Source organism: Zosterops lateralis (genome assembly GCF_965231275.1).
Source record: "Zosterops lateralis genome assembly, chromosome: 17".
NCBI lineage: Eukaryota > Metazoa > Chordata > Aves > Passeriformes > Zosteropidae > Zosterops > Zosterops lateralis.
In genome coordinates this window covers 5,377,015-5,402,278 of record NC_139777.1, presented here as the reverse complement: position 1 = coordinate 5,402,278, position 25,264 = coordinate 5,377,015, and the positions used below count along the sequence as shown (strand labels likewise).

Genomic DNA, 25,264 nt, shown 5'->3' with positions numbered 1-25,264 from the left:
GAAAATAAAATTGTGCAGGATCTGCTTTGCCTTGACCATTCAGTTATGCTGGGCTCCCTGCCAGTGCAGGGAAGTGGGTTGCATGGACTGAGGAGGCTGTCCTTAGGGATTTCTGCTGAAAGTTCACTGTAAGGACAGAATCATATTTTAGTGCACAGATATAAAACCTATCCCTTGCTCCGGGGATTTCCCTCTAAAGTGAGTGGAAAAATGGAGATTCCTGGTTGTATGGCAGGCACAGGGCTAGAGGCAGCAGGGCAGGTGAGAATTCATGTAAGCACAAGTAGTTTTGGGGGAGAGTTAAAAACTGGGAGAGATCAGTTTCCCACTGGTAAGTTGTGGAAAAGATCTGCTAAAATTTGCTGAATGTTTTACTGCTTTACTAACTTACTTGTTAAGTTAAATACCAAGTAAGTCTTGGAAAAATGCATCTCTCAGTAGGTTGTGGAAGGACTGTGGCTGGGGGAGGGACTTCCTAGACATTTCCTTGATTATTTTACCAGCTGAAAAACCTCCTGGATCACTCCCGATTTCCTTGTTTCTGTTCATGAAGAGCAGAAAAGCTGTTACTTGTCACAGTTTGTACAGTTTTCTTGATCAGGGTCCCTGTTGCTGCTAACAGGGTAACCTGTGTGGCTGCTGCTCTACCATGGGGTTTCTTGCCCAGCACATCCCCTATTGTGGGGCCTGGAGGCAGCAGCAGGGGAGTTGATGTGCTGGCATGAATGAGCACAGCAGCCCCAGAACCCCAGGCTGGCATGGAAAGTGGGGCTCTGGAGCATTTTGAGCATTTTGCCTGGTCTTCAGCCCACTGATTTAAACAGATCTCACAGGGGGGAGTCCAGGGAGTGAGGGCTAATCGTAATAGTCCTTAGTTCATGACACATCTGGGCACATAATTAACAGTTATTGACAACAAATGACTACTTGGTTTAGCAAGAAAGCTGAGCTTCTTGGATTTCCTGTAGGATGTAACCACAGGAAATTAATTTGGCGCTTTCTGATGACATCATCTTGACCACAGAGCTTCCTCTGAACAAAAAGCTGTTTTTCTTGGCCCCCTTTGCAGACATTTTTATAATGCAAATGTTATAAAGTTGCAGTAGGGCTGATGTGAATTCCAGCAGAAGGGAATTTGGTGTGCGACTGTAATGAGGTAATTGTTTTACCCCGACTGTACAGAGAATTGGCAGAAAAGGTAAAAAGTGCTCCTTTGTATGGGATACTGCTGTCTTTGGAGGGCCTGTCAGGTTCTGAGGCTGCTGGAGCAAATGTTTGCTGGGTAGTGCTGCCCATAAATGCAGGAGGAGGTAGCAGAGGGTCTGTCTGGAGCATTCAGGTCTGTCCTCCCCCATGCAGGCCTGGAGAAGTGGAGCTGTCAGCTGAGGAGGGAAACATCTCAGCTGCTCACAAGGACTCAAGATTTTGCATGTTTTTCTTCCTTGGCACAGAGAGTCTGTGCAGCTCCTGTTACAAACACAGGCTATGTGTCCAGGCAGGCCATTTGCTGTTTCAGTCAGCGTGGGGAGAAGTTTGAGCTGTTTTGTTGTTCTTGTGTCCAGAGAGAGCATGGGGCAGGTGTTACTGGGATTTGGCATACCTATAGTATCTCTAAAAGGAAATTTGGGGAGTTGAACACATGTGGGTTTGGTCTGTGCAGGTGATGGAGAGGACTTAATGAGGTTCTTAGTGAGACGCTGTGAAGGGCACCATGAAACAGCTGTCTCAGGTAAGGAATGGGTTGGATTTTTTGACCAGATTCAGTGGCTGGTTAAGAAATTCAAATTAGCTAGTTCTGTGGGTATACCTGTCTCTGCTTCAGCCATGGCACTGGTGGCAGGGTGGGTGTCACTTGTGGTGTAGCCCCATGGCAGCAGTACAAAGTATAACCATCCCATCCCAAGTGAGGAGGGTGCTGCACAGCCCAGAGGGAACACATGGCAGGAGGCTGCAGGACCCTGGTTCAGCACATGTGTGCACCTCAGGAGCTGAACTTTGGGCATCTCTCTTGGCACTGGCTCTGACTAAGGCCCACACAATTCCTGCAGAGGTGAAAGTAAAACTTTCCTGGGCTGGTGGGGCCCCTAGGCAGAGGCTTGTCTTTTCCTTGCTCATTGCTGCTCCTTGCAGAGCTGGCTGCAGGCTGTTGGAGTTCACCCACTCCTGTCCTGCAGCCAGGAATGCTGCCTGTGCAGGGTTAGGTCCCACTGAACTGGAATGAGAGGGTCCACTTGGAGCAGATCTGGCTGCAGTGGAGTGAAATGTAGTCTTTACTTCCCTCCTGATTGATAAAGATGGATAATGAGTCTCAGTCCTGTCCTAGGGTAGCAGCAACCTCATGTTCTTGTGACGTGTTCTGTGCTCTCTGGGACTGAAATGTCAGCATATACTGTCCAGGAGTTCATGTGCTGAGGAAATCCCTTTCTGGTAGCTTGGGCTACTGCTCTTTTTTCCACTCTCTGCTTAGTGCTCATGAAAACATTGGGAGTTGTACAAGAAGAGGTTCCCTAAAGCAGCAGCCAAGGTACTGGGATGTGCCAGAGGAGGAGTGGCAGATGATGTTAGCAGGGAAGACTGCATCACATTATTTTAACTTGTTGTCTTTTTCTTGTCACAAAAGCTGGCTCTGATGAGCAGCAGAAGCTTGCAGCCTGTTTCTTCTTAGAGTGGCCTGCAGTTACGCCAGCCCATAAAGGAGGTGCTGAATGCTGTATCTGTACTCTATTTCTGAATTAATTGCTTTGGTTTTAACGCCAGGTAACCTAATCTGGAAACCATCAGGTAACTCACGTAGGTAGGGTGTGTTGATGCCACATCACAGGCTGTGATTTAGACAAAGATTATGCAGCTGACAAGCTATGCCAGGATCAGAGGAAAGAATGGAATCAAAATGTAAATGTGAAAGCTTTTTATGCCTGTAACACTAGTCCCCTGTATCCTTTTTCATCACTAGCTGCTCCTCAGGTGTCCAGAACTGTCTTGTATTAGGAATTCTGTAAGACCTGAGTGCCAGTGTAGAGCCAGTGATGTGTGATTTCTTGGGATGGGTTGGGGTGGCCCTTTTTGATGACCATTTTGAAGGCCCTGTGTTCCTTCCAGAGCATTTAATTTAGAGAAGTAATACTTGAGTTTTGGAGCTGTGAGTGGCTGACAAGCAGAAATGGGCAGGAAAGGAAAATCTGTGGAGCCCCTTCTTGGGTCCAGTGTCCAAACCCTCACAAAGGCTGTGCTTGAGTCCTGCCATGCAGAGACCATGGACACCACAGGAACTCTGGAGTGTAATCACTCTGTTCTCTCCTGGGCCCTCAGACGCCTTCAATTACAGCCCCGCTGTTCAGAAATAGCAGGGCACTATGGCAAGATCATAAACCAACCATCATGAAATGAATGCTTGTGCTGCCAGCACGGAGCCCTTGGGAAGCAGTGCTGCTGCCAGAAAGCCACTGGGTGCTGGCAGACCCTCTCTGCTGCCTGGCAGGCACGCTCTGAGCTGAACTGTGCCTTTTCCTGGGATGCAGCATCCCTCTTCACCATGCAGGACTGAGCAGAAGGTGTTGGGTGAGAAGGAGGATTGTCTGCACCCCTGAATTCTCCCCAGGGCTGGGATGAAGGTGCAGCCAAGCACTTTCTGATGCCCCTTTTCTCAGGAGTGTGGCTGAGGGAAGGGCAAAGAACTGAGGACAGACTGATGGACTGTGTCAGTACTGTCTTGGCCCTGGGTTGACTCGTGATGACCAACAGCTTGCAGCAATCATTCCTGGCCTAGTTTTGAAGGGATTTCCCCTATCTCCCTTTAGAAGAAGCTATTTGTGGAAGGAAAAAGTGCAGAACTGCCCTCTTGTTACTGACCCTTTGTATGAGCCTCTGGCTGCTGCCCTGGACATCTCCATGAGCATCTGTGGCTCTGGGAATTCTCTACAGCAGGTGGGTGTGCTCAGTAACTGATGAGCCAGGTTTTGCTGTCTCAAGATGCTTTTTAAAACGATTGCAAATGTAAGGCAGAGTTCATGTTTGCAGCTTCAGCAGATTTTGTGCAGAAAGGCTGACTATTTGCAGGAAATGGGGATGATGAAGATGATAATTAGAACTGAGTAGTTAAATAGCACAGAAGAAAGATGTTTATTAAGCAGGCTTTGGTGGGTTTTCTGTGTCACCTTGCTCTGGCATATCTCTAAGGGTTCTTATAAATACCAGAATGCAGAAATTCCCAGTGGAAAGAGAAACCATGGGCTTGCAGCCCAAGAGACTCCAGAATCCAGCTGGGTGCTCTGCTTTTTGCTGCAGAGGACATTGCCATGGAGCTGGGAGGGGTCATCAACCCCTGTACATCCCTGCAGGAGGAGGAGTATTAGGGAGCATGATTACTGGGACAGACATAATCCTTGACTGGATTCTGTTGGGAATTTGAAGATTCTGCAACTGTCTGAACACACTTTGTGAGCAGCTCAGCCACTGGTAATTATTTAGGTTTGCAGTTTTGGTAGTTTTTCCCAGTCCCCTTCAAAGCAATGGAACTCAGTATAAAACTCCCACATTTGGTAAACTGCAGCTCCTCACTGTCAGGCTGTGCAAATCAAAGATCACATTTCACCTTCTTGCTTCCAGGAGGAGATGTAGAAGGAAAGATAGATCATTCCTTTCTAATGAAATCTGTAAATTCTGTAAAGCCAGGGTTTTCTGCCCTTTCCTGAGGGGAAGGGGAAATGCTTTCCAGGTGTCCCTCCAGCCTTGCTTTGTCTGTAAAGCCACATCTTCAGTCAATAGCAGGGCTGTATGGATTCAGCCTTTTCCCTGATCTTGTATGAATTCTGGTTTGGGGTAGCAGAATGAGGTTTCTTTCTGTTCTTCTGAGTTAGATCTCCTAGAGGATGTGCTCCTTATCAGCAGTCTTGGATGGAGTGTGGAGAATCCCATCCATTGATGAGCTGCAGCACGAGGGAGCCCATGGCAGTGTCCCTGCCTGTGGGGTGTGTGTGGCACTCAGCCATATGAAGAGGTGGTCTGGCCCTGGGGCTGCCACATTTTTCAGACAGGAGAAATCTGAAAATCTTACGACCACGGTTGTTTTGTTTGCGAGCAATCTGGAAAATGAGGACAGGATATAAATACCTCACAAATGAGAACTGGAAAGAGTCTTCAGGCTAAAGCAGTTTGTCATGCCTGGAAACATAGCCCAGGATGTCAGAGACAGGCTGTGATGAGGAAATGATTCCAGCCTCTCAGTGCAGACAGCAGTCTTGCTTTATTAGGGATCCAGGGCAGACTGCCTTGTGCCCTGGAGGAAGGCTGAGTGCCAGCTGCTGGGAGAACACTTACCATTGGAGTTTACTTGGGAATTGTAAGTCCTCTAGTGCTACATTACAGCTTGGATTGAATCACCTATGTGGTTGAAAGGATGAGTTCAGTGATGTGAGAATCAGCCTGAGTGCCTGACCTTCAGCATTTGGATTTGTATCTGAGAGCATAAATTCTTTGCCTTTCTGTCTTTAGCATGTTTTCTTAGAGTCAGCTTGACAGGATTCATACAGGTTTGTCTGGTTCAAAAGTGATAGGATTAAGCAGAATGAAGAGAAATCTGACCGGTGCAGGAAATTTGGGAATGCACTAAAAGGCCATATGCTTTGTTTTGTTTGGACTTGCGACTCAAGAGGGAAATGTAATACTTCCTGAGGATCTCCTTTAAATGTCCCCATTTGACCTCCACAGCACATGGATTTTAGCTAAAAGAAATGCAGTCTTCTGGTTTTACTTTCACAGTGTCTGCAAAGCTCACCATGCTGCTGAGGCCTGGACCTGGCTGCAGTGAAAGAAATAAAGCAGAAAACTCATGCAAGAGCTGCAGCACTCTGAGTTTTCAGGAGCCCACCTCAGCCAGGGCTTTTCTCCTCTGTGTTGAGATTGCAGTGAGGGGATGTCCAGCTTAGGAACAAGAGTAGCAAAGGTTGGCACAGGTCAGCACACTGCTGTAGGAGTTGATGTTTTCTTTGCCTGCTCTGAACTTGTTAGATCCGAGGCTTATGCTGACTTATTCTTCTTATTCTTCCTGACTGACTTTCACCAGGGTATGAGTCACTCCTCAGGGTCAGCACCATGGAGAAGCTTGTGGTTTTAAATGAGGAATACTTACATCACCACTAAAAATGTCAAGTCAGCTGTCCTCCCTAAAGTGATTGCACACAGGAGCCTTTCAGACTGTGTCTAAAAAGTGACCAAATTTGGGCTGCTTGGGGTAAAGATAGATCAACCCCAGGTGATGTGTAGGTTCAATGATGAGGTCTCCTTCGTAGTGTTCTTGAGCTGGTGTATTTTGTGTGATTTCTTTGCAGAATGAGTGGAGCTTTGCAGAGCTCACTCAAGAAAGGCAGCCCATTCCCCCAGGTCTCCAGCACCACATGGTGAGGGGTGTTGCAGCAGTTCCCACAGTGAACATGAACAGCCTGGTCAGTATGAGTGAGTGACAGGCAGAGTTACTCCTGAAGAATGGAGTGGAATAGTTGTTGCTTCAGCTTTCCAGCAAACTCCTGCCAACTTGGTTAAATCTATTTGCAAAACTATTCTGTTAAGGGTGTAGCTCAGGCTTACTTTTAAAAGTGTTCTAGGCAGAACTATGCACCTTGCTCCTAAATGATAATGGAGGAGATGGAGTCAGTGGCTTTTCCACTGGAATGGAGCAGCATTATTTTGATCTGCAAATGAGCAGCTGAAAGTCAGCATTCCCCTTGGAGAGGAGTGACTCTGGATGGTCTGGCAGTCAAACACCCAGTGCTGCTTAGGTTTGCCAGGATTCGCTTATTTAGTGTGATACTTTTGCCATGGAACAGGGAGAATGAGAAGTCCTCTGAAACATGAACAATTTCCTGAGCAAGTAAGAACAGAGAGGGCTGGGAGCAGATTGTCAGCACAGTCCATGACAGGCTCTGTTGTGAGCAGCAGCTCTGTGACGTTTGCAGAGCTGTGGATTTTACCCATTAATCAAGTGGGGGCCGGGACCATCTCTTCATGCTGTGTATTTTGAGTCTTTCTATTGTGTCATTAATTCCTGGTTGTTCTGTTTCTATTAGTAGTTATAAAGCTCCTTTCAGGCTTTCAGATACTAGTGCTTCTGTTCTGTGGCTTTGGATTTTTTTGGGGCTTGCTCTTTGGTAGCTTCTTTGTAAAAGACTGAGACCTTCTACAAATAAATAGAGATATTGATTGGCAGAGATATTGATTTCAGTGTATTTTTTTTCCCCAGGAAATAATTACCTAAAAGCAAATCCATTCCTTCTTTCTGCATACTGATCATGTGTAAGAGGGGAGGATATTGCCTGCTGCTTCCTTTCTGATTTTCAAAAGCATGGCACACAAAGGAAGAAGGCAGATGGGGTACTGGCACATCAGCCTCACCTTTAAGGGAGGAGAGAAGGACAAGTTTTAATTTTGATGGAGCACCTGCTCTGTTTGGATGTGAGACTAGTCTTAGAGCATAAATCAGGCATTGTCCAGGCTGAGGCATACGTGCAGATTCTGAGGAAATGATGAAGAGGCTTAATAGAAGTGGAGATAAAGCACAATTTACACCAAATGATTATTTTAGCAGGTCCTGTAACTACCTCCATCACAGTGCTGTCCTGTTTGTGTGCACAGCAGTTACTTGGTCCTTACCTGTTAAACAAACAGCTCCTGCAGAGGAAGAGCTGGGATGTGTCCCTAGTGTCAATTAACCTGAGCCCTTCCTACCTGCAGCAGTTACAGCAGTGTAGGGCACAGCGAGGTTTTACTGTGCATGGTGACACCCACAGCACTCAGCCTTTGCTTTCAGAGCTCTGTGTGTGTGTCTGTTCTGGAACAATCTGCTTCCCTCAGTACCCTCAGAGCACTCCCTTTTCTTGCATTCAAGAGCAAGGGCATGCAGGTGAGGGGTGAAGGAGTGTGGATGAGGAGGTTCACTGGCTTTCAGAGGTGCTGCTGCCTGCCCTCAGTACAGCTGTGATGAATATGCATAGTGATCTGCTGGGTACAGTTCCACTACATCTGTAGGATCAAGCTGCTATTACTCTGTGCCCAGAGGGAGAAGGGAAGTTGAAAGAAGCAGCATACAGCAGGGCATGCTCCATCTCTGATCAGTCTTAATTAGTGTCTGTGTTCAGGGATTAAGGGGATCTTACAGTGAGATACCAGGCAGAGCATTTTCACCTCACCCATTTTGGGATGATTATAGAGTGTTCTTATTTAAGCAGGCTGTGCAGTCAGTTGAAGACTTGTTTAAATGTAACGTGATTGGGAAATAACCATTCTCTGGCAAGGGTGAAATACCTGAGGAATGCATCTCTCCAAATTGTCAGGTGCCATTCTGGGATGCACATCTGCTTAACATCAGACTCTGCCTTACTCAGCTGAAAAACCTGAGCTGGCTGTTGCTCCTGAGAGAAAGAGAGCACTTAAGAATCTTTTTCAGAACTCCCTTCTGTGCCTCAGCTCAATGACAGAAGAATCTGCTTTCTATTAAAGTGATAAATTGCTTAATTGGAGGTGTAAGCAACCCCCACTGTAAAATTTGTCTTTGTCAGATTATATAAAACATTGATTTTCTTTGTTTGCTGTTGCAAACCCCCTGTGGTATGGAGCTGTAGTCTCACATCACCCTGCTACCAAGCAGAGGTGTGTGCTAGCAGAGATGGAGTCTGTTTGCCATTTGTCAGCCATGTGCTCTCTCTGCCACAACAGGGCTCCTCTGCCAGTGACGTGGGAACACCCCATCCCTCTTGGCCCAGTGTGTGAGACACTTGGGGTTCCCAGTGGATCCCGTAATGTGGAGGATTTTATTAAATACACAGCCACAAATTTATCTTCTGGAATCCTTTTCCTAATCCCCTGAAGTGAGTCACTGGAGTCACCCAGCAGATGTTATCACCAAATTGTTCCTAAACACTGCTATAAGGGCAAGCTCCCCTTACTGCCCCCAGAGCAAATAGAGCACTGATGGTTATCTTGTTGGAGGATTGCTGCTGCAGGAATCAGCCCCAGCCTGGGGAAGCCAGAAGTGCCACAGGCTGTCCTCATGCAGACTCCCAGAGGACTGAGAAATGCTGTTCTCAGATCAGGTAACAGAGGAAGCTGCTGCAGAATAAAACGTGATGACCATTGGAATGAAGGACACATCAGAGTGTGGAGGTGGCCTTCCTGCCTTGTCTGTCTGGGTGAGCCACAGCCCAGCCTCTAAAAATAGCCCCAGCTTTCTAATCAAGTTGTGCTTTTTCTCATCTGTTCCTCACCCTTTATTTTCTATTTCTCTTTTTGCCTCCTTCAACTTATTTTTCTTTTCTGCTTCACTAGTCCTCCTGCCACATCCTGGTTTAGATAATCCAGCCCTGGGCACTCAGGCATGTCAGCCAAGTGTTTTTGCATGCTCTGAGAATGGTTGCCGAGCTTGTACCCTTCATTCTAGGTCTTTAATGTGAGCCTGGGCATGCTCTTGGGCAAAGGGATTAGGCGCTCTAAGAATAAACATTTCCAGCCTCACAAATTTCAATTCCTATCATCTGCTTCGCATTCTAGGAGACATCCTAAAGATTTCTTCCCATGTGCGGGATGCGGAGTCCCTGCTTCTGTCAAGTGTTTCTTGTGCTCACACAATCTGAGATCTGCTGCTTTCCATTTATGCCTCTTTTCCCCAGCCATAGCCCATTAACATCATCTGAGTCTCTGCCTGATGGCTCTTGGCCAGAGCTCATCTCCTCAGCAATCTGCACGCATGGATGTCCACTTTTTTTTTTTTTTATTTTAGCAGCCCCAGGAGACACCAGATTTCACTGACTCCTTGTTTTCCAGAAAGACATTTCTATTCTTTTCCCAGCAATAGCAGAAGTTCTGTTGCTGGTGGTGGTGGCCAGTCTTCCAGAATTTCTGAACTTCCTGGCTGGATCAGTTCTCATAGAATTGTACTGGGCTTGACTTGGCCCAGGGGGTGCTGCTGCCTTGTTCCACAGCAGTGGGCACGTTGCTTCCTATCAGGACTAAGGGAGTTCTGATGCATCTTGAGGCCTGTAATGGGCCCCACTCAGTACTTTGGTTTGTGGAAAATGGCTGCATGTATCTGTTTTTTTCTCTTTTCTTCCCTACTTAGGTTGTAAATGACTCAGTGCTCTGTATCTATTAAGCTTCACAAAGATTTGTGTAAAAATGGATTCAAATTCAGAGCAACTATTTTTGTGTTAGTTTTGTAGCAGCCTCCAAACAGGCCCCCTCAAACAGTCTAAGAACTCTTCCTCACAGTGTCAGCCAAGAATTTATGTCACTGTGCTGCTGAAGAGCCTGTCCAGGGCCAGACCACCCCAATTCTGTGGCCAGTCCGACCAGCATGGAGCAGGAGCCAGTCCCAGCTCTGCCTGTGGCCACACCAGTGGCAGCTGGTCTGGCCTGCACTGAGGAGGGGCTGGGGCCAGGACTGCCCAGGAGCTGTGAGCAGCAGCCCTTGGCCAGCTGCTGTCCTCACCCTGACAGCTCCTTTTGGGAGGTTTGGAACTGGGTCACAGCAGCAGCTGGGTAGCAAAGGAAATGCACGTGTAAGAGCTGCAGAGGAGTCGGGGTCAGCACGCTGCAGCAGACAGCCTTGCTGAGGCTGCAGGCATGTGAGGAGCACATCCCTGCCCTTGGCTCCTTGCCCTGCTGACAGGTTGGGAGCTCTGGCTGTGCCAGGTGGAAGGCGGGTCTGCATCCTGGGAAGTGCAGGGGGCAAAAGAATCTGGTTCTCAGATAATTTCTCTTATTAAATACAGCTGTTTCTTGGTGGTAGCAACTCGGGTTTTCACAGAGCTGTATTTAGGTAAGATGTACCTGAGGGACAGAGGCTCCAGCTACTGAAATGCTGTTGTCTTTGCTGCATTCCCAAGGTTGTGTGGTGCTCAGGACCCTGATACTGCACAGTAAGAACTGTGCTCTTTGGAGCATGGTCTGCTTGGTGAAGCAGAGGTATGGAAGGATGTTGGTAACTTGAGCAATCACTCTGTCTCCTCAATAGTCTCTGCATCTTTGGAGTGCTGTCCTTCCCCTCTGCCAGGTACAAGCACACACTGCACACGCCAAAGAAAGAGATAGTTCAACCCATGTCCTCCTGAGTCAACCCCCTTCATTCCTGCTGCCTCCACATAAGCTGCCCTGAGCAGTTTAGAACTGCAGAGAGCAGGTTTTCTAGTCAGTAGTCACATTCTTTCACCAGGATGACCTCTCATGGTTTTTGATTTCTAGGACTGGGGCCATCTGACATGTTGCCATGAATGCTTGTACTTACACTGTCTCTCTTACCCCTGCAGGCAGCATCCTCAGCACTGAGCAGCCTGGGCCACGTGTACACAGCCATCGGGGACTATCCAAATGCCCTGGCCAGCCACAAGCAGTGCGTCCTCCTCGCCAAGCAGTCCAAAGACGAGCTCTCAGAGGCACGGGAGCTGGGCAACATGGGGGCAGTGTACATTGCCATGGGGGATTTTGAAAACGCAGTGCAGTGCCACGAGCAGCACCTGAAGATTGCCAAGGAGCTGGGGAACAAGCGGGAGGAGGCTCGAGCCTACAGCAACCTGGGCAGCGCTTACCACTACCGCAGGAACTTCGACAAAGCCATGTCCTACCACAACTATGTGCTGGAGTTGGCCCAGGAGCTGGCTGAGAAGGCCATTGAGATGAGAGCTTATGCTGGCCTGGGCCATGCAGCTAGATGTATGCAAGACCTGGAGAGGGCTAAGCAGTACCATGAAGAGCAGTTGCACATTGCTGAGAGCCTGCAGGACCGAGCTGCTGAAGGCAGAGCCTCCTCCAATCTAGGTAAGGTCCTGACAGGGAGCAGAATTTGTCACGGAATGCTGAGACTATCAAAGCTGCTGCCAGGATGCCTAAGATCTGATGTGTGCTGTCTTCTTAGTCACCCCAGTTTCACCAGACTGCCTTAATAAATTAAACAGACCCTTGGCAGATTGTGCGCTGCTGTACTGTATTCCATGTTCAATTATTAAATTCCTTAGAAAAACACTAGAAAGCACAAACTCATAGCAAAAGGGAAATGAGAAGATAAAATGCATTTGAGGAGCTATTTGGGAGTTAGGAATAAATGTAATTCTTGCACTAATGCAAGAAGTGAGGTGGTTTGTTACCTGGCCATTTTTCTGGGAGCTTGTCTGCTGGATATGTCAATATATTGCTGCCTTGTAAGTTGAGAGACACGTGGGTCAAATCCTAAGTAGTTTGTTTTCTGAATATCCTCATTGAAATACTAGGGTGTAAGAGTCTTACATTCTCCTAAAGAGTAGCACTGGCATGCTGCTGCCAGCCTGGGAGGGACTGAGTTCCAGTGAAGCCTATTTCTCCTGCTGTCTCACAGCACCAGATGTGGGAGCGACCAAGGATGCATTTCCATCTCTGCCATGGCTGTGGCAGTTGTGCTGCCAATGTTCCAGCTGTTGTTCGGGATGTGTTCTCAGTTGGCTGGGAACAGCAGAGCAGGGCTGGTGCTGAGATACCAAAATAAGTGTTTGTTGGCAGCCCCTGAATCCCAGCCCTTGCAGGCTGCCCCACGCTGTAAATCAGCTCCTGTTTCTGCTTGGCAGTTGGCACTTGGTTCATTTGTAGATGCTAATTGTACTCTGATGTTATCAACAGCAGGTAATTGAAAAGAGCTTGATGAATTACTTAATTTCTCTTAGTAGCTGAGTCTTCAGGAGCTGAATGAAGAAGATAAGGGGTACTGCAGAAAACAAAACAGTCACAGCTTTTTAATTAGCGTTGCAAATCTCCTCCTTAACACAAATTGAGGCAGATCCGTGGGGCAAAATAGGTTTGTGATGCAAAAATGCTTGTGGGGAGCTTAGCATGAGAGAGCAGTGAGCAAGGAACAAGGTTTCTGTGAATGTGACGGGGCCCAGCAGGGAGGAGGGCTGGGAGAGGAGGCCTTGCATGAGCAGCAGAGCACAAACTACATTCCTCATCTCTTTTACAGTGTGGGACCTTGTCTTGGGGAGCCTGTGGCTCCAGTCCCGGGGAGACACAGAGATGTGAGAGAGGGACTGGTGCAGCAGAGACTGCTTTTCAGTGTTGGATTTTAGCCTAAATATAACTTTCAGTTGGTATGCTGACTCAGCCACTCCACACTGTGTTAGAATAGTTCTCCTAGCCTCTGAGCACGGGGTCTCACGTTTCAGCTGTTATTTGGCTATATTTTTTGTCTCCTCTGTCAGAGCTGAGTTATACTGGAGAAAGGGAACATGCAGTTCTTGTTGAGACAATCTATTACTGTTGTTTAAAATGCATCCAGTACCAATCAAAAAGTCAAGTTTTAATTGTCTCTTTCATCTAATCCACATGCAAAACAAAACCTCATCAAAATAACCATGCTGACAGGCAAAAAAAAATGTATCTAAATGTGTGTTTCCAGGCCAGAATGTTAGAGTTGGCCTCTCTGCTGAAGCAACAGACATTTTCTGTTGCATTTCTCTGATGCAGATGGAAAGCACCCTTAAGTGTGTGATCCAGTGTTAAACAGGGCAGACTGTAACAGAGCCCAGCTGCTGCAGTGTTCTGCAGGGACATCCTCTGTGCTCTGGGACGAGATGAGCAGGAGGTGATGGACTGAGGGTGAAGCACAAGCTATCAGCCTTTCACAAGATGTGGAGTTTAACCAGAGGTCTCAGGTTCTCAACCTTTGCAAAGCATCTGGTATTTCCCAACACTCAGGCTCCATGTGGAGACCAGGCTTTCCATCCTCTGCAGCTTTTAAGGGTTCCCACTGTGATGGAGAGAAGACACTTCACATTATAAATGGAACACAATTTAAAGTCTCTCGGTGCTGCCTCTTTGCAGCCCCAAGAGAACTTGTGTACCTCTTTCCATGTTCTCATCATATTTCCCCAAGACGCCAGATACTTTCTCTTGAAGCTTTTGCAATTAATGTCAAAAAACATTTGCAGGGCCTCCTTCAGTGGCTCCCAAATCTCCAGGCTTTTTCACAGGTGTTTGCAAAGTAGCCACAGGCATTATTAGCACAGAGTTTAATTGAAGTGTAGGTGGTATCAGCAGAATCAGAGCTCCTGTTCCCATGTCTCATAGCAAATGCAAAATGATTCGACTGAAATTGAAAAGCATCTGCAAGTGCTGTCTCACTCAATGTGTTGAGTGATCTCTGAAGCTACCAGGTATCACTTCTGGAAATAAAAAGCAATTTTATAAGGCCAGACTGTGTCTGGTTGTTGTGGTGACTGGGTGCTTTTGTATAACATAAAACCTAAACCTTCCCTGGGCTCTCCCCGTTAGAAGCAGGGAGGCAGTTTGTACAGAAGGGCTGTGCCCTGCCGAGTGTGAAGAGCCAGGGAAGGGGCAGTCCTGGTGGGCAAGGTGCTGTAGAGGCTTAGTACAGAGCACTGTGTTTGTTGAGCTCCTTTCTGCTGTTTTTCAGGAATCATTCACCAGATGAAAGGCGACTACGACACGGCGCTGCGGCTGCACAAGACACACCTGTCCATCGCGCAGGAGCTGAGCGATTACGCCGCCCAGGGCCGCGCCTACGGCAACATGGGCAACGCTTACAATGCCCTGGGCATGTACGACCAGGCTGTCAAGTACCACCGGCAGGAGCTGCAGATCTCCATGGAAGTCAACGACCGCGCTTCCCAGGCCTCCACACACGGCAACTTGGCAGTGGCTTATCAGGCGCTGGGTGCCCATGACCGCGCTCTGCAGCATTACCAAAACCATCTCAACATCGCCCGGGAGCTGCGCGACATCCAGAGCGAAGCGCGAGCCCTCAGCAACTTGGGCAACTTCCACTGCACACGTGGAGAGTTTGTGCAGGCAGCCCCGTACTATGAGCAGTACCTGCGCTTGTCCCCAGAGCTGCAGGACATGGAAGGCGAGGGGAAAGTTTGCCACAACCTTGGCTATGCCCATTATTGCCTTGGGAACTATGAAGAAGCTGTTAAGTACTACGAGCAGGATCTTGCCTTGGCGAAGGATCTTCATGACAAGCTGAGCCAAGCCAAAGCCTATTGCAACCTGGGCCTGGCCTTCAAAGCCTTGATGGACTTCAACAAAGCAGAGGAGTGTCAAAAGTACCTGTTGTCCCTGGCACAGTCTCTGAACAATTCCCAGGCCAAATTCCGAGCTCTGGGGAACTTGGGGGATATTTTTGTCTGTAAAAAAGATGTACATGGTGCAATAAAATTTTATGAGCAGCAGTTGAGCTTAGCCCATCATGTTAAAGACAGGAGACTGGAAGCCAATGCCTATGCAGCCCTGGGCTCTGCATACAGGATGGTTCAGAAGTGTGACAAGGCTTTAGGTTACCACACGCAGGAGCTGGAGGTGTACCAGGAGCTGGGGGATATGTCGGGTGAATGCAGAGCACACGGTCACCTTGCTGCAGTGTATATGTCACTTGGGAAGTACACCATGGCCTTCAAGTGCTATGAAGAGCAGCTGGAGCTTGGGCAGAAGTTGAAGGACCCCAGCATCGAAGCCCAGGTCTACGGTAACATGGGCATTACCAAGATGAACATGAATGTCATGGAGGAAGCGATTGGCTACTTTGAGCAGCAGCTGGCCATGCTGCAGCAGCTCAGTGGGAATGAATCCGTGTTAGATCGGGGCCGAGCTTATGGGAACCTGGGAGATTGTTATGAGGCTCTGGGAGATTTTGAGGAAGCTATAAAGTATTACGAACAGTACCTGTCTGTGGCTCAAAGCTTGAACCGTATGCAAGATCAGGCAAAGGCCTACCGAGGCTTGGGCAGTGGGCACAGGTAAGGAGCTGCACGTGTGTTCTAATGTCAGTGAAGTACAATGCAGTGTGGTGCTGGTGGGGTGTGTTTGAGGGCCTTGGCACACGCACAGTGATGTGACACAGGAGTGAGTTAGAGTCCCGTGGGTGCTGAGAACTGTGCTGACAGCTCAAATTACAAAGCTGATGTCACTGCCAAGAGAGGAGGAGGTCGATTCGAAAGTGCTGGGGATGTCTCCTGGGGGAAAGCCTCTGACTGGAACGTTTGAGCTGGCCTCCAGGGGAAATGGCAAAACACCTTCTCTCACGGAAATACCAGCAAAATAAACACCGCTGTTTTCCTCCCTTGTAGGGCTATGGGAAATTTACAGCAGGCTCTGGTGTGCTTTGAGAAGAGGCTTGTAGTAGCACACGAGCTGGGGGAAGCATTTAACAAAGCCCAGGCTTACGGAGAGCTGGGAAGCCTGCACAGCCAGCTGGGCAACTACGAGCAAGCCATCTCGTGCCTGGAGCGGCAGCTGAACATCGCTCGGGAGATGAAGGACCGGGCCCTGGAGAGTGATGCTGCCTGTGGGCTGGGAGGGGTCTACCAGCAGATGGGCGAGTACGAGACCGCCCTGCAGTACCACCAGCTGGACCTGCAGATTGCAGAGGAGACCAACAACCCCGCGGGCCAGGGCAGGGCCTACGGCAACCTGGGCCTCACCTACGAGTCCTTGGGCACCTACGAGAGGGCGGTGGTTTATCAGGAGCAGCACCTCAGCATTGCGGCGCAAATGAACGACCTCGTAGCCAAAACTGTGTCGTACAGCAGCCTGGGGAGGACTCATCACGCTTTGCAGAACTACTCTCAGGCTGTGATGTACCTGCAGGAAGGTAAGAGGCTGAGGTGAACAACAGAGCATGCAGCGGTAGGGTCAGAAGGGTGGGAGGGAGACCTGAAGACATGGAGAGGTGAGGTACTGTAAGCATGACTGGAGCAGGATGTGTGTGACAGTGGCCTTTGATACAGAAGCTCTTGCAGACATCCACAGCTACTCCTGAGCATCTCTGAGTAGCTGTCTGTGGCCAGTGTGCCATCTCAGTTGGAGCCTTCTTGGTGTCCTCTAGACAAAGCATTATCTGTGCCTTCCTGGGGGCATCTTAGGTGCCTCAGTGCATGAATGTAGACTGCACCTAGCAGAGTCTCTTTGTAAAGCTCATTTGTGCCCGAAGGTGTAAGCCTTCTCTATAAATGGCATTGCATACCAGGATCTGGCCCCGGGAAAAGCACAGAGATTATGATGAATCTCTCTGATCCTGAGAGGTCTGTTAGGAAAGATTTATGCCTTGCTGGTAGCCACCTGGCTCTTCTTACGTGTTCACCTAGGAGTGAGAGAAAGTGGATGAGTTTTTCTACAAAGTCAGAGTGAAAACAAGTGCTGTTTGATAGAGAGGCAAGGGAAGTTCAGCCTGAGGTGTCCAGGAGCCATCTGCCTTCTGAGTGCTGGGTCAGCACTGGCCTGGGAGCTGTGCTGCTGCAAGGGGTTGCAGCATGCAGGCAGCAGCTGATCAAACTATGGGCTCTGATGAGGAATGTAGCTGGAGTGTATGAAGCTGGAGGCCGAAGGATGTATTACATCAGTTAGTTTGGTTTTCATGAAACTGACCTTGGCAGGATGCCAGTATTGCTGCTGGAAGGGGAGAAATGAAACACAGCTCCTTCTCCTGGTGTGCTGCAGAATTCCTGCCTAGCCTGGGAATGCTAGCTGCTGCTGAGCTGTGTGGTGACAGCCAGGGCCCTGCTCCCCAGGCTGGGGGAAAACCTGAGGTGACTCAGAGGAGGTGTCCCTGTTGTCAGCAGGGGCCACCAAGGCGAGAGGTTTGGAGTGTATGGAAGCAGGGACAGCACAGAATGTGCTGCTGGAAGTGAAATGAGCTTTGGGTTCTTCAGGCCAGGCCCCTGCCCTCTGCTCTGGCTCAGCACATAAACCATGCAGAGCCTGCCAGAGGGCCAGGGAGAGCTGATGGGAAACAAGCCAGGAACGTGGCAAGAGGTGTCTCTTCTGGCAGTGTTTGACAGCTCGCTGTGATTTTGTTTGTCTGTGTGGCTTTCAGGGTTTAAAAGTTGAACTTTCTAATAGGGGTTTACTGAGTGTATCTCAGGGATGGTGCCTTAACCTCACTTAGGGAGGGCTGAGTCCATGGAAGTGTCTGTCACTTCTCATGCTGCTGCTGATGTGAGGGCTGGCAGCAGCTGTCCAGCACTGGTACTGCCCCACTGGTCATCCTGGTGCTGTCCCTGCCCTGCTCACCATCCCACCACTGGTGCTGCCCCAGTTCTGTCCCCGTGCTGGCAGCTCCACAGCTGTCTCTGCATGCACAGGAGCCCCGTGGGACTGAGGCCACAGCCCCTTGTCCCCTCTGGCACTCTCTCACTCTGACTCCTTTTCAGGACTGAGGCTGGCAGAGCAGCTGGGGCGCAGAGAAGATGAAGCAAAAATCCGTCACGGCCTCGGCCTCTCCCTCTGGGCGAGTGGGAACCTGGAGGAGTCCCAGCACCAGGTATACCATGGTCTGCCCCGTGCTCTGGGGCTGTGTCCTCCAAGCCCTCTTGGAGGCTGATTCCTGTTCTCAGGGAGGAATATATCTGGTGTGAGCCAGATCTCCCCAGCCTGAGGGGATGCTGACCCTGGATCATGCTGCATTCCCCTGCTTTGTGCAGTGTCCATGAGGAATTCACTGTGGCTGTTTTCCCTCCCAGCTGTACCGGGCCTCGGCACTGTTTGAAACCATCCGCCACGAGGTGCAGCTGAGCACGGATTACAAGCTGTCACTCTTCGACCTGCAGACATCCTCCTATCAGGCCCTGCAGCGAGTCCTTGTCAGTCTGGGTAAGACATGCCTTCACATGCTGAGGCTGAACTCCAGGCTCATGCCAGGAGTTCAGCTGGACTTGTGGGGTGGCAGTTCCTGGTAGGTCCTTTGCTCCACAGCTGTCCAACACAGCACAGCATTTCTGTTCTTGGACAGCAATATGGGTGTCTGTCTTTGGGTTTGGGGCCCGTTTGGTTCTTCTTCCTTGCTTCCTCCATTGATTAACCTTTCTGTGGCTTGTTGTGTTATTGCCTGCCGCAAATATATTCTGTGGGACTGTGTTCCAGTGCAGAGACTGCTCTTCTGGGAAACAGGTGACACTGCTTCCCCAGGTCTCTGTTGGAATTGGGATAGCAGCTGTCCCTGTTCCATGAACTGCAGACCACACTTGTGTCAGGTCTGAGAGATGCTTTGACTTTTCAGGTCACCATGATGAGGCACTGGCAGTAGCAGAGAGAGGACGAACGAGGGCCTTTGCTGACCTGCTCGTGGAACGTCAGACTGGGCAGCAGGACTCAGATCCCTATTCTCCTGTGACCCTTGACCAGGTCCTGGAGACTGTGAATGGCCAGAGGGGACTTGTTCTCTACTACTCCCTGGCTGCAGGTTACCTGTACAGCTGGCTGCTGGCTCCTGGGGCAGGTGAGCTCCTTTTTGGACACAACAGGCCTTACAAAGGGAGAATAGGAATGAATTTGGGACCAGAATGAATGTAGGAGGGAATAATTTCCATCTAGTACCTTAAAGCTGAATAGACTAAAAGCTATGGCATAGCCACAGCAGTAATGACTCAAAAGTGCTTGTTCAGGACTTTGATGTTCACCTGGAGATGGAAATGTTTCACATGTTTAATATTTTCATTTTTCAACCTCCAATCTGTATATATTTCCCACAGGGCAGAACAGAAGAGTAATGAAATTCCAAGTATATTGGCTCTCTAAGAATCTTCTATGCATAAGAATCCCTACTTTAATTATAGTTCTAAGCTTTATTCTTCCAAAAGCTTTTCACGTTTATTCACTGAAGTGGATTGCAGAAAACAGAAGGGCATCCCCACTTCCTGATATGCCATTAAACTGCCTGATCCTCACATCAATGTGGAAACACTTATCACAGAGGAGCAAGGAGGATTAATTTGAAGAGGATTGCTTTTTGCAGACAGCTGTTATTCATTATCTAATAAAGTGATGACTGTAAATTTTAACAAGTTCTTTCTGGATATAATTTAATAATTGCAGCCCTTCATCATGACAAAGCTAAAGAGATAAAAAGCACTATTTAGATTGCACGAAAAATGCTTCAGAAAGGGAAGGAAGCACTCACATATGCCTGACTTAGATGGGATGACAGTGGTTGGAAGAGATGCTTTTTTGGGAGCATTTTGCAATGTTGCTTATCTGAGTGTAAGATGGGATTGTCCTGCTGTGCATCCAGTCACTAATTGGCTCTTCAGGCCTCTAGTTTGCACAATAAAATGTCAATAATTCTATAGCATCACTATCAGGCTGAGCTTATTAAAATTATATGGATCAAGTGTAGGATTTGCCACTGGGCTTCCTGATCAGTGTCCTCCTTGCCCAAAGTGAGTCTTGGAGAAAAGCAGTTGCAGTCTTTGAGTCCATGGTTTGTGGCTGCCTCTTTGAGGGTTCTGTCAGGTGGTGGAAGGGTACAGGCTCTGGTGCTTCAGGGATTTTTCTCAAGAAACTTTGCTGGGAGCCCTTCAGTAGTGACTCTGGTCCAGCCATGGTGACCTGTTCTTATTCATTGACAGAGGGAGCAGCTTCAGTGGCAGCCCAGGGTCCTCACTGTCCCCCGGACATGGAACCCTCAGAATCTCTTGGCTGTTGCTGTGTTTGCTGCTGTTGTTGCAGGAGAAGTTGCTTTATTCTTTGTTCTCTGCTCTTCTGTAACTGGTGTAGTAATTGATGCTGCCAAGGCATCCAGAGCAGCCTTTTACTGTTGATCACAGGCTGCAGAATTAATTATATCAGGAAGAATAGACCAGTCTGAAAGCAGGAAGGTTTTATCTGCAGTAGCTGTGGAATTCTCAGCAAAACAGGAAGTGGCTTTTATCTGGTTTACCCATTGTGAAATGCTATCTTTTAATAATTCACTGTGCTTTAATCCATCTTCTTTCCTTTTATAGAGTGAAATCACTGTGTTATGTGAGGAGGTTCTGCTGTTGTAACAACACTCTTGTTCAGCCTTGTGTGTTCAGTTAATTTGCTCAGAGGCTATTAATAGGTATTTTTTATGTGTATCAATTGAAATGTGAATTACTCTACTAGGGGCCTATATGGAAGATCTGGTTTATAATTTATATGAGTGCTGCAATAGCAAAGGCATTCTGAGCATCTTGTAAAAGCTCTCCTCTGCCTTTGTGCCTTTGAGCCATTATCTGCAAAGTACAAACCCAGATTTTAAAAACAAAGCTGAGAATGCTGGAGAAGTTCAGTGGAGACCTGGCACAGAACACTTTGCCCCAGTTATGCTGGAAATGCCAAATGCCTGGGGCTGTGCCATCTTCTTAGACAGCTGCTGGCAGCACTGTTCTAGCCCTGCAGAAATAACCTCCTGATTCTGGTGCCTTGCAGGAATTCTGAAATTCCATGAGTACTATCTGGGTGACAGCCTGACAGAAAATGCTGGGGACTTCCATGAAGCCAACAGCGTGGCCCTGCAGACTCTGACAACCTCAGCCCTGGAGCAGCACATCTCCAGCGTGCGGGAGGCTCTGGGAGTGGATTCCTACTACACCAGGTGAGCTGGGATCTGACATCCTGCTCTCTGTTCTCCCACCTGAATTTATAACATTTTGGGGTGAGCTAGTTGACCAAGAAGTCTGAGAACTGAGAGTCACAGAAGGGCCAAATTTTTAGTGCAGCAATACAAAAAAAAGGCTTTGTTTTTGTAACCATGATTATTTTCCTGTCAAACAACTCTGTGCACATGCAAATGAGATCCAAACCCACAGGCTGTGTGGTGAATCTGTAGATTGGATGAGGAGGCAGGTGCCATGTCTGACTGCATATGGGCAGATTTCATCCTGCTTACAGTTTCCAGTGTAATTAATTCTCTTTCAACAGTTTGCTTTGAAAAACTGCAAGTACCATAGGAATTCTTACCACCTCCAAATGTGGCTTGTGGCTATAGCTGAGTAAATAATTTAGAAGCCACATGTTGATTGTTGAGTCTTACCCTGCAGACATGTAGATACACCAGATCCATAACTGAAATCTGCAATTGGACCTCATGCAGCAGTTTTGCAGATACAGTTTTTTGTTTCATTAACTGTTTGTCACCACAGATTCTCCTCCTGGCAAAGACAGTCCTTCAGTCTTCAGATTCTGGGATGAGTTTTTAATTTGCCGGGATATCAGCTTCTTCCTCTCTTAGTGGTAGTAATGGTAGGAGTGTGTTTTTGGTTAAGGATTCTGGGTTTAACACTTGTCTCTAAGATCCTTGGACCAGCGTGGTGCAATCACAGGCAAATGTTCTTTCCCCGTGTCAAAATCATGTGCAGGGAATCAAGCAACAAATCTTGGCTGTTCCATGTGGGTGAACATCACTTTCTACTTCGAAACTTCTTCCCCATGTGGTTCAAGTGCTTCCCCTCAGCCCTGCTGATTCCACTGCTCTCCAGCCCCCCAGGGCCCCAGCAGGAGCTGCCAGCCTCAGTCCCAGCACCAGAGAGCAGCAGGGTGTGAATATGCAGAGCACATGTGAAGGAACTTGACTGCTCAACCCCAGGGTGCTCTGGGGTTCAGGTCGAAGAGTTGTTGCTGTCCACACTGCTGTGAGCAGGGTCAGAAGTGCTGCTGAGTCTCCAGAGTGTGTCTTCACACTTTCTGGAGGGGAAGCAATGCACAGGATGTTCAGTTCCACACTGCAGCCTTCAGGTTCTGCTAGAAAGGGTTCTTTTCAGCTGGTCTAATTAATCCTCAAAGTAATGTGTTCTTGCCAAAAAAAAAAAAAAGAAGTGTAAAGGGATTTTAAAATCTGCTTGAACTTGTGTCAGAACAGACTCTGCTCTCTTTAGGGAGAGCATGTGACCTGCTCTCTTGGGTTCATGAACTCAAGATTTTTGCCTCTTTAAGGAGCTGTGAGTGTTGCTCCAAACTGTGCCAGGACTCAGAGCAGAGCATGCCTCATCTGGAGGAAAAATATGCAGGGAAAAGTTGTTGACAACCTTTTCTTCTCCCTTTTTCCCCTTATGTTGTTTTTTTTTATCCCCCGCCTGTGGTTCAGCTGTCCCCATTTTAGTGTTCATGAAGTGATTGGCTTATGTCAGGACTTACCAGGTTATAAATCATATTGACCAGGAAATTCACTGACAAGAGATTCATGTTCCATACAGCAACAGAGGTACAGCTCTAGTTGCCTGCACGGATGTGAGTTGTGTGTTCATTTAACTCCTGTGCTCTTTATTGGGAAACATGCTTTTGAGGAGAGGTTTCAGGCTGTCAAAGACTCAAAACAGAAATGAGATTCAAGAAAGCTTCATCATGTAGCATCTTAGGTTTATCTTAAGTGTACGAATTCCAAGGTTTGTGATGTGCCCTTGTTGTGGTTTAGGAATGGTACTCCCCAGTTTAGTTCTCCCACTGAGACTCTCCACACTCCAATTCCACTTGCTTCCTCCCTGCCTCTCTCTCTCTCTCCTTCTGGTGGTTGGAGAAGAGAATTGTAGTCACAAATGGTGAAGATCACGGGTTGAGATAAGAGCAATTTATTGGAAACGGCAATGAGACAAGGAAACAAACACTAATAACAACAACATTAACAACAAAAGTGTACAAAATAGAGAGAATGATTCACATGCAAAATGCTCACTGAGCCCAGCCCACCATGAGCACCCTAACTGCACGAAAAAGTTTAGATATTAATGTCAGGAGGCTGGGAATTTAGAATTGTTGGGCTGTTTCTCTGTATTGCTGCTGCACTTGGGGCCTTGATAGAGTAAATTATTCTGTGCTTTCCCTCTTTGTATAACAGGAGTGGTAACACAGCTCCCTCTGCTATGTCAGTCTTTGCCAATGAGGGAAGTATGTGGAGTTTGAAGTCAACTGTGGAGCTCTGAAAAGGATATGCTCACATGTGTTCTTAGGCAGATAAGGGTTGAGTTGGTGTTTCCTGCAGACTCAGCTTTTCAGTGTTGTGCTGCAGCTTCAGAAGTCCCTGCCTGCAATGCACAAAAAGGGTCCTGCACTCCCACCTGTGTGTGCCACTCACTAAACCCTCAGGAATCCCAGAAGAGGAGGAAATGGGGCTGGTACTGTCTTCTGTGCCTGACAAAAGGCAAGCCAGGGGAGATTTGGCATTAGACTTTGGTTGAGCTTCTGTTTGAAAAACATTTTTGTTCAAAGTGGCTGCACATTTGTCATCAAGCTGTTACTCCTTCTCATATCAATGACCCCTTCATGTCACTGATTCCCCCCCAGAGCCTGTGCTAGCAGTGAGACAGAGAGTGAAGCTGGGGATATCATGGACCAGCAGTTTGAGGAGATGAATAACAAGCTGAACTCAATGACTGATCCAACTGGCTTCCTGAGGATGGTCAGCAGGAACAACCTATTGAACAGGTGAGAATGCAGCACTGCTGTGGGGATCAGCAACCAGGAAATGTCTCAGTGATGGGCTTCTCTCTAAATTACAAGTTTAGGTGCAGCCAGTGCCAGTGCTTGAGGGCAGAGCCAGCAGGGACTGGTCCCAGTTGTAACTGATGACTGTCCAGAGGAACAACTATTCTGAATTTGCTCTTCTCCTGGCCAAGTGCTGATTTTCAGACTCCAAGCAATTGCAGGGGGCCTCTGTTTTGTCCATGGTGTGAGATGTGGAACTTGGGAGCTCTCTCCTGCACACTTGTTACAGAAATAAATGCTTCTGTTGATCTCAAGTGTTGCACCAATTAGGTGGGAATATGCTGCATTTCCAGAGTTACAGGATTGTACTAGCTGCAAGTCTCCACTCATTTTCTGCCTCTTACATCTTGTTCTCAGCCTTTCACATGACTGTGCTGATTAGGGCTTAGGGCAACCATTTGGAAAGAAAATTGAAGACAGAATTTTTCCAGTGTGCCTGTGTGATGCAACCCAGGGTTTCTGACTGGATCTGTGCTCGGTTGTGGTTTATGAGCACAGGATACCCTAGGCTTTTCTCAGCAGGAAAAGCAAATGTGATCAGCCTGGAGTGTTGTGAGCCACCATTAGAGCTTGTGCACTGTTACAGCATCCCCATGGAACTGGGAGCTGTCTGCTGGCACCAGCAACTGGCCTGGTTTTCTTCTCAGAATCCACAAGCATGTCTGTTCAAGCTGCTGCACTGATGAAGGACTATGAGTACTTGCTAGTTTTGGATCACTCAGGCAGATCCCCAGAATTGCTGAGATGTTTTTTCTAGTTTATCAGGCTTAGAAAGAGAGGAGATTGTTCCTCTGATTACAGGGGGAGGTAGGATGTGATTCTGTTCCAGGGAATGCAAATCTTCAGGGACACTGCAGTGGCCAACCATGCCACATCTCTGTCTTTCTGCTCCACAGGAGCCACATGCATTACTTTGAATCCAGACCTAGGAGCTTAGCTCAGGTGTCTTGTCTAGTAAGTAGGAGCAGCCCAGGGATGGAGCATCTTGGGCATTTAACTAAAAGCACCCTCAGAAGAGAAGCAGGGA

At 48.1% G+C, this 25,264-nt stretch overlaps 1 protein-coding gene across 2 annotated transcripts in view; it reads left to right on the top strand.

Annotated features, from left to right (window-relative positions):
* The window catches only part of TTC28 (tetratricopeptide repeat domain 28), a 109,238-nt gene that overhangs the window by 64,993 nt on the left and 18,981 nt on the right, over nucleotides 1-25,264 (top strand). For both annotated transcript variants that reach the window (XM_083873981.1, XM_083873982.1), the window contains 8 exons: nucleotides 11,292-11,799; nucleotides 14,420-15,761; nucleotides 16,092-16,615; nucleotides 18,174-18,283; nucleotides 18,483-18,612; nucleotides 19,019-19,237; nucleotides 21,190-21,355; nucleotides 24,037-24,177. In XM_083873981.1, coding sequence (XP_083730107.1) covers nucleotides 11,292-11,799; nucleotides 14,420-15,761; nucleotides 16,092-16,615; nucleotides 18,174-18,283; nucleotides 18,483-18,612; nucleotides 19,019-19,237; nucleotides 21,190-21,355; nucleotides 24,037-24,177 — 3,140 coding nt within the window. The remainder of the gene's footprint in view (nucleotides 1-11,291; nucleotides 11,800-14,419; nucleotides 15,762-16,091; nucleotides 16,616-18,173; nucleotides 18,284-18,482; nucleotides 18,613-19,018; nucleotides 19,238-21,189; nucleotides 21,356-24,036; nucleotides 24,178-25,264) is intronic.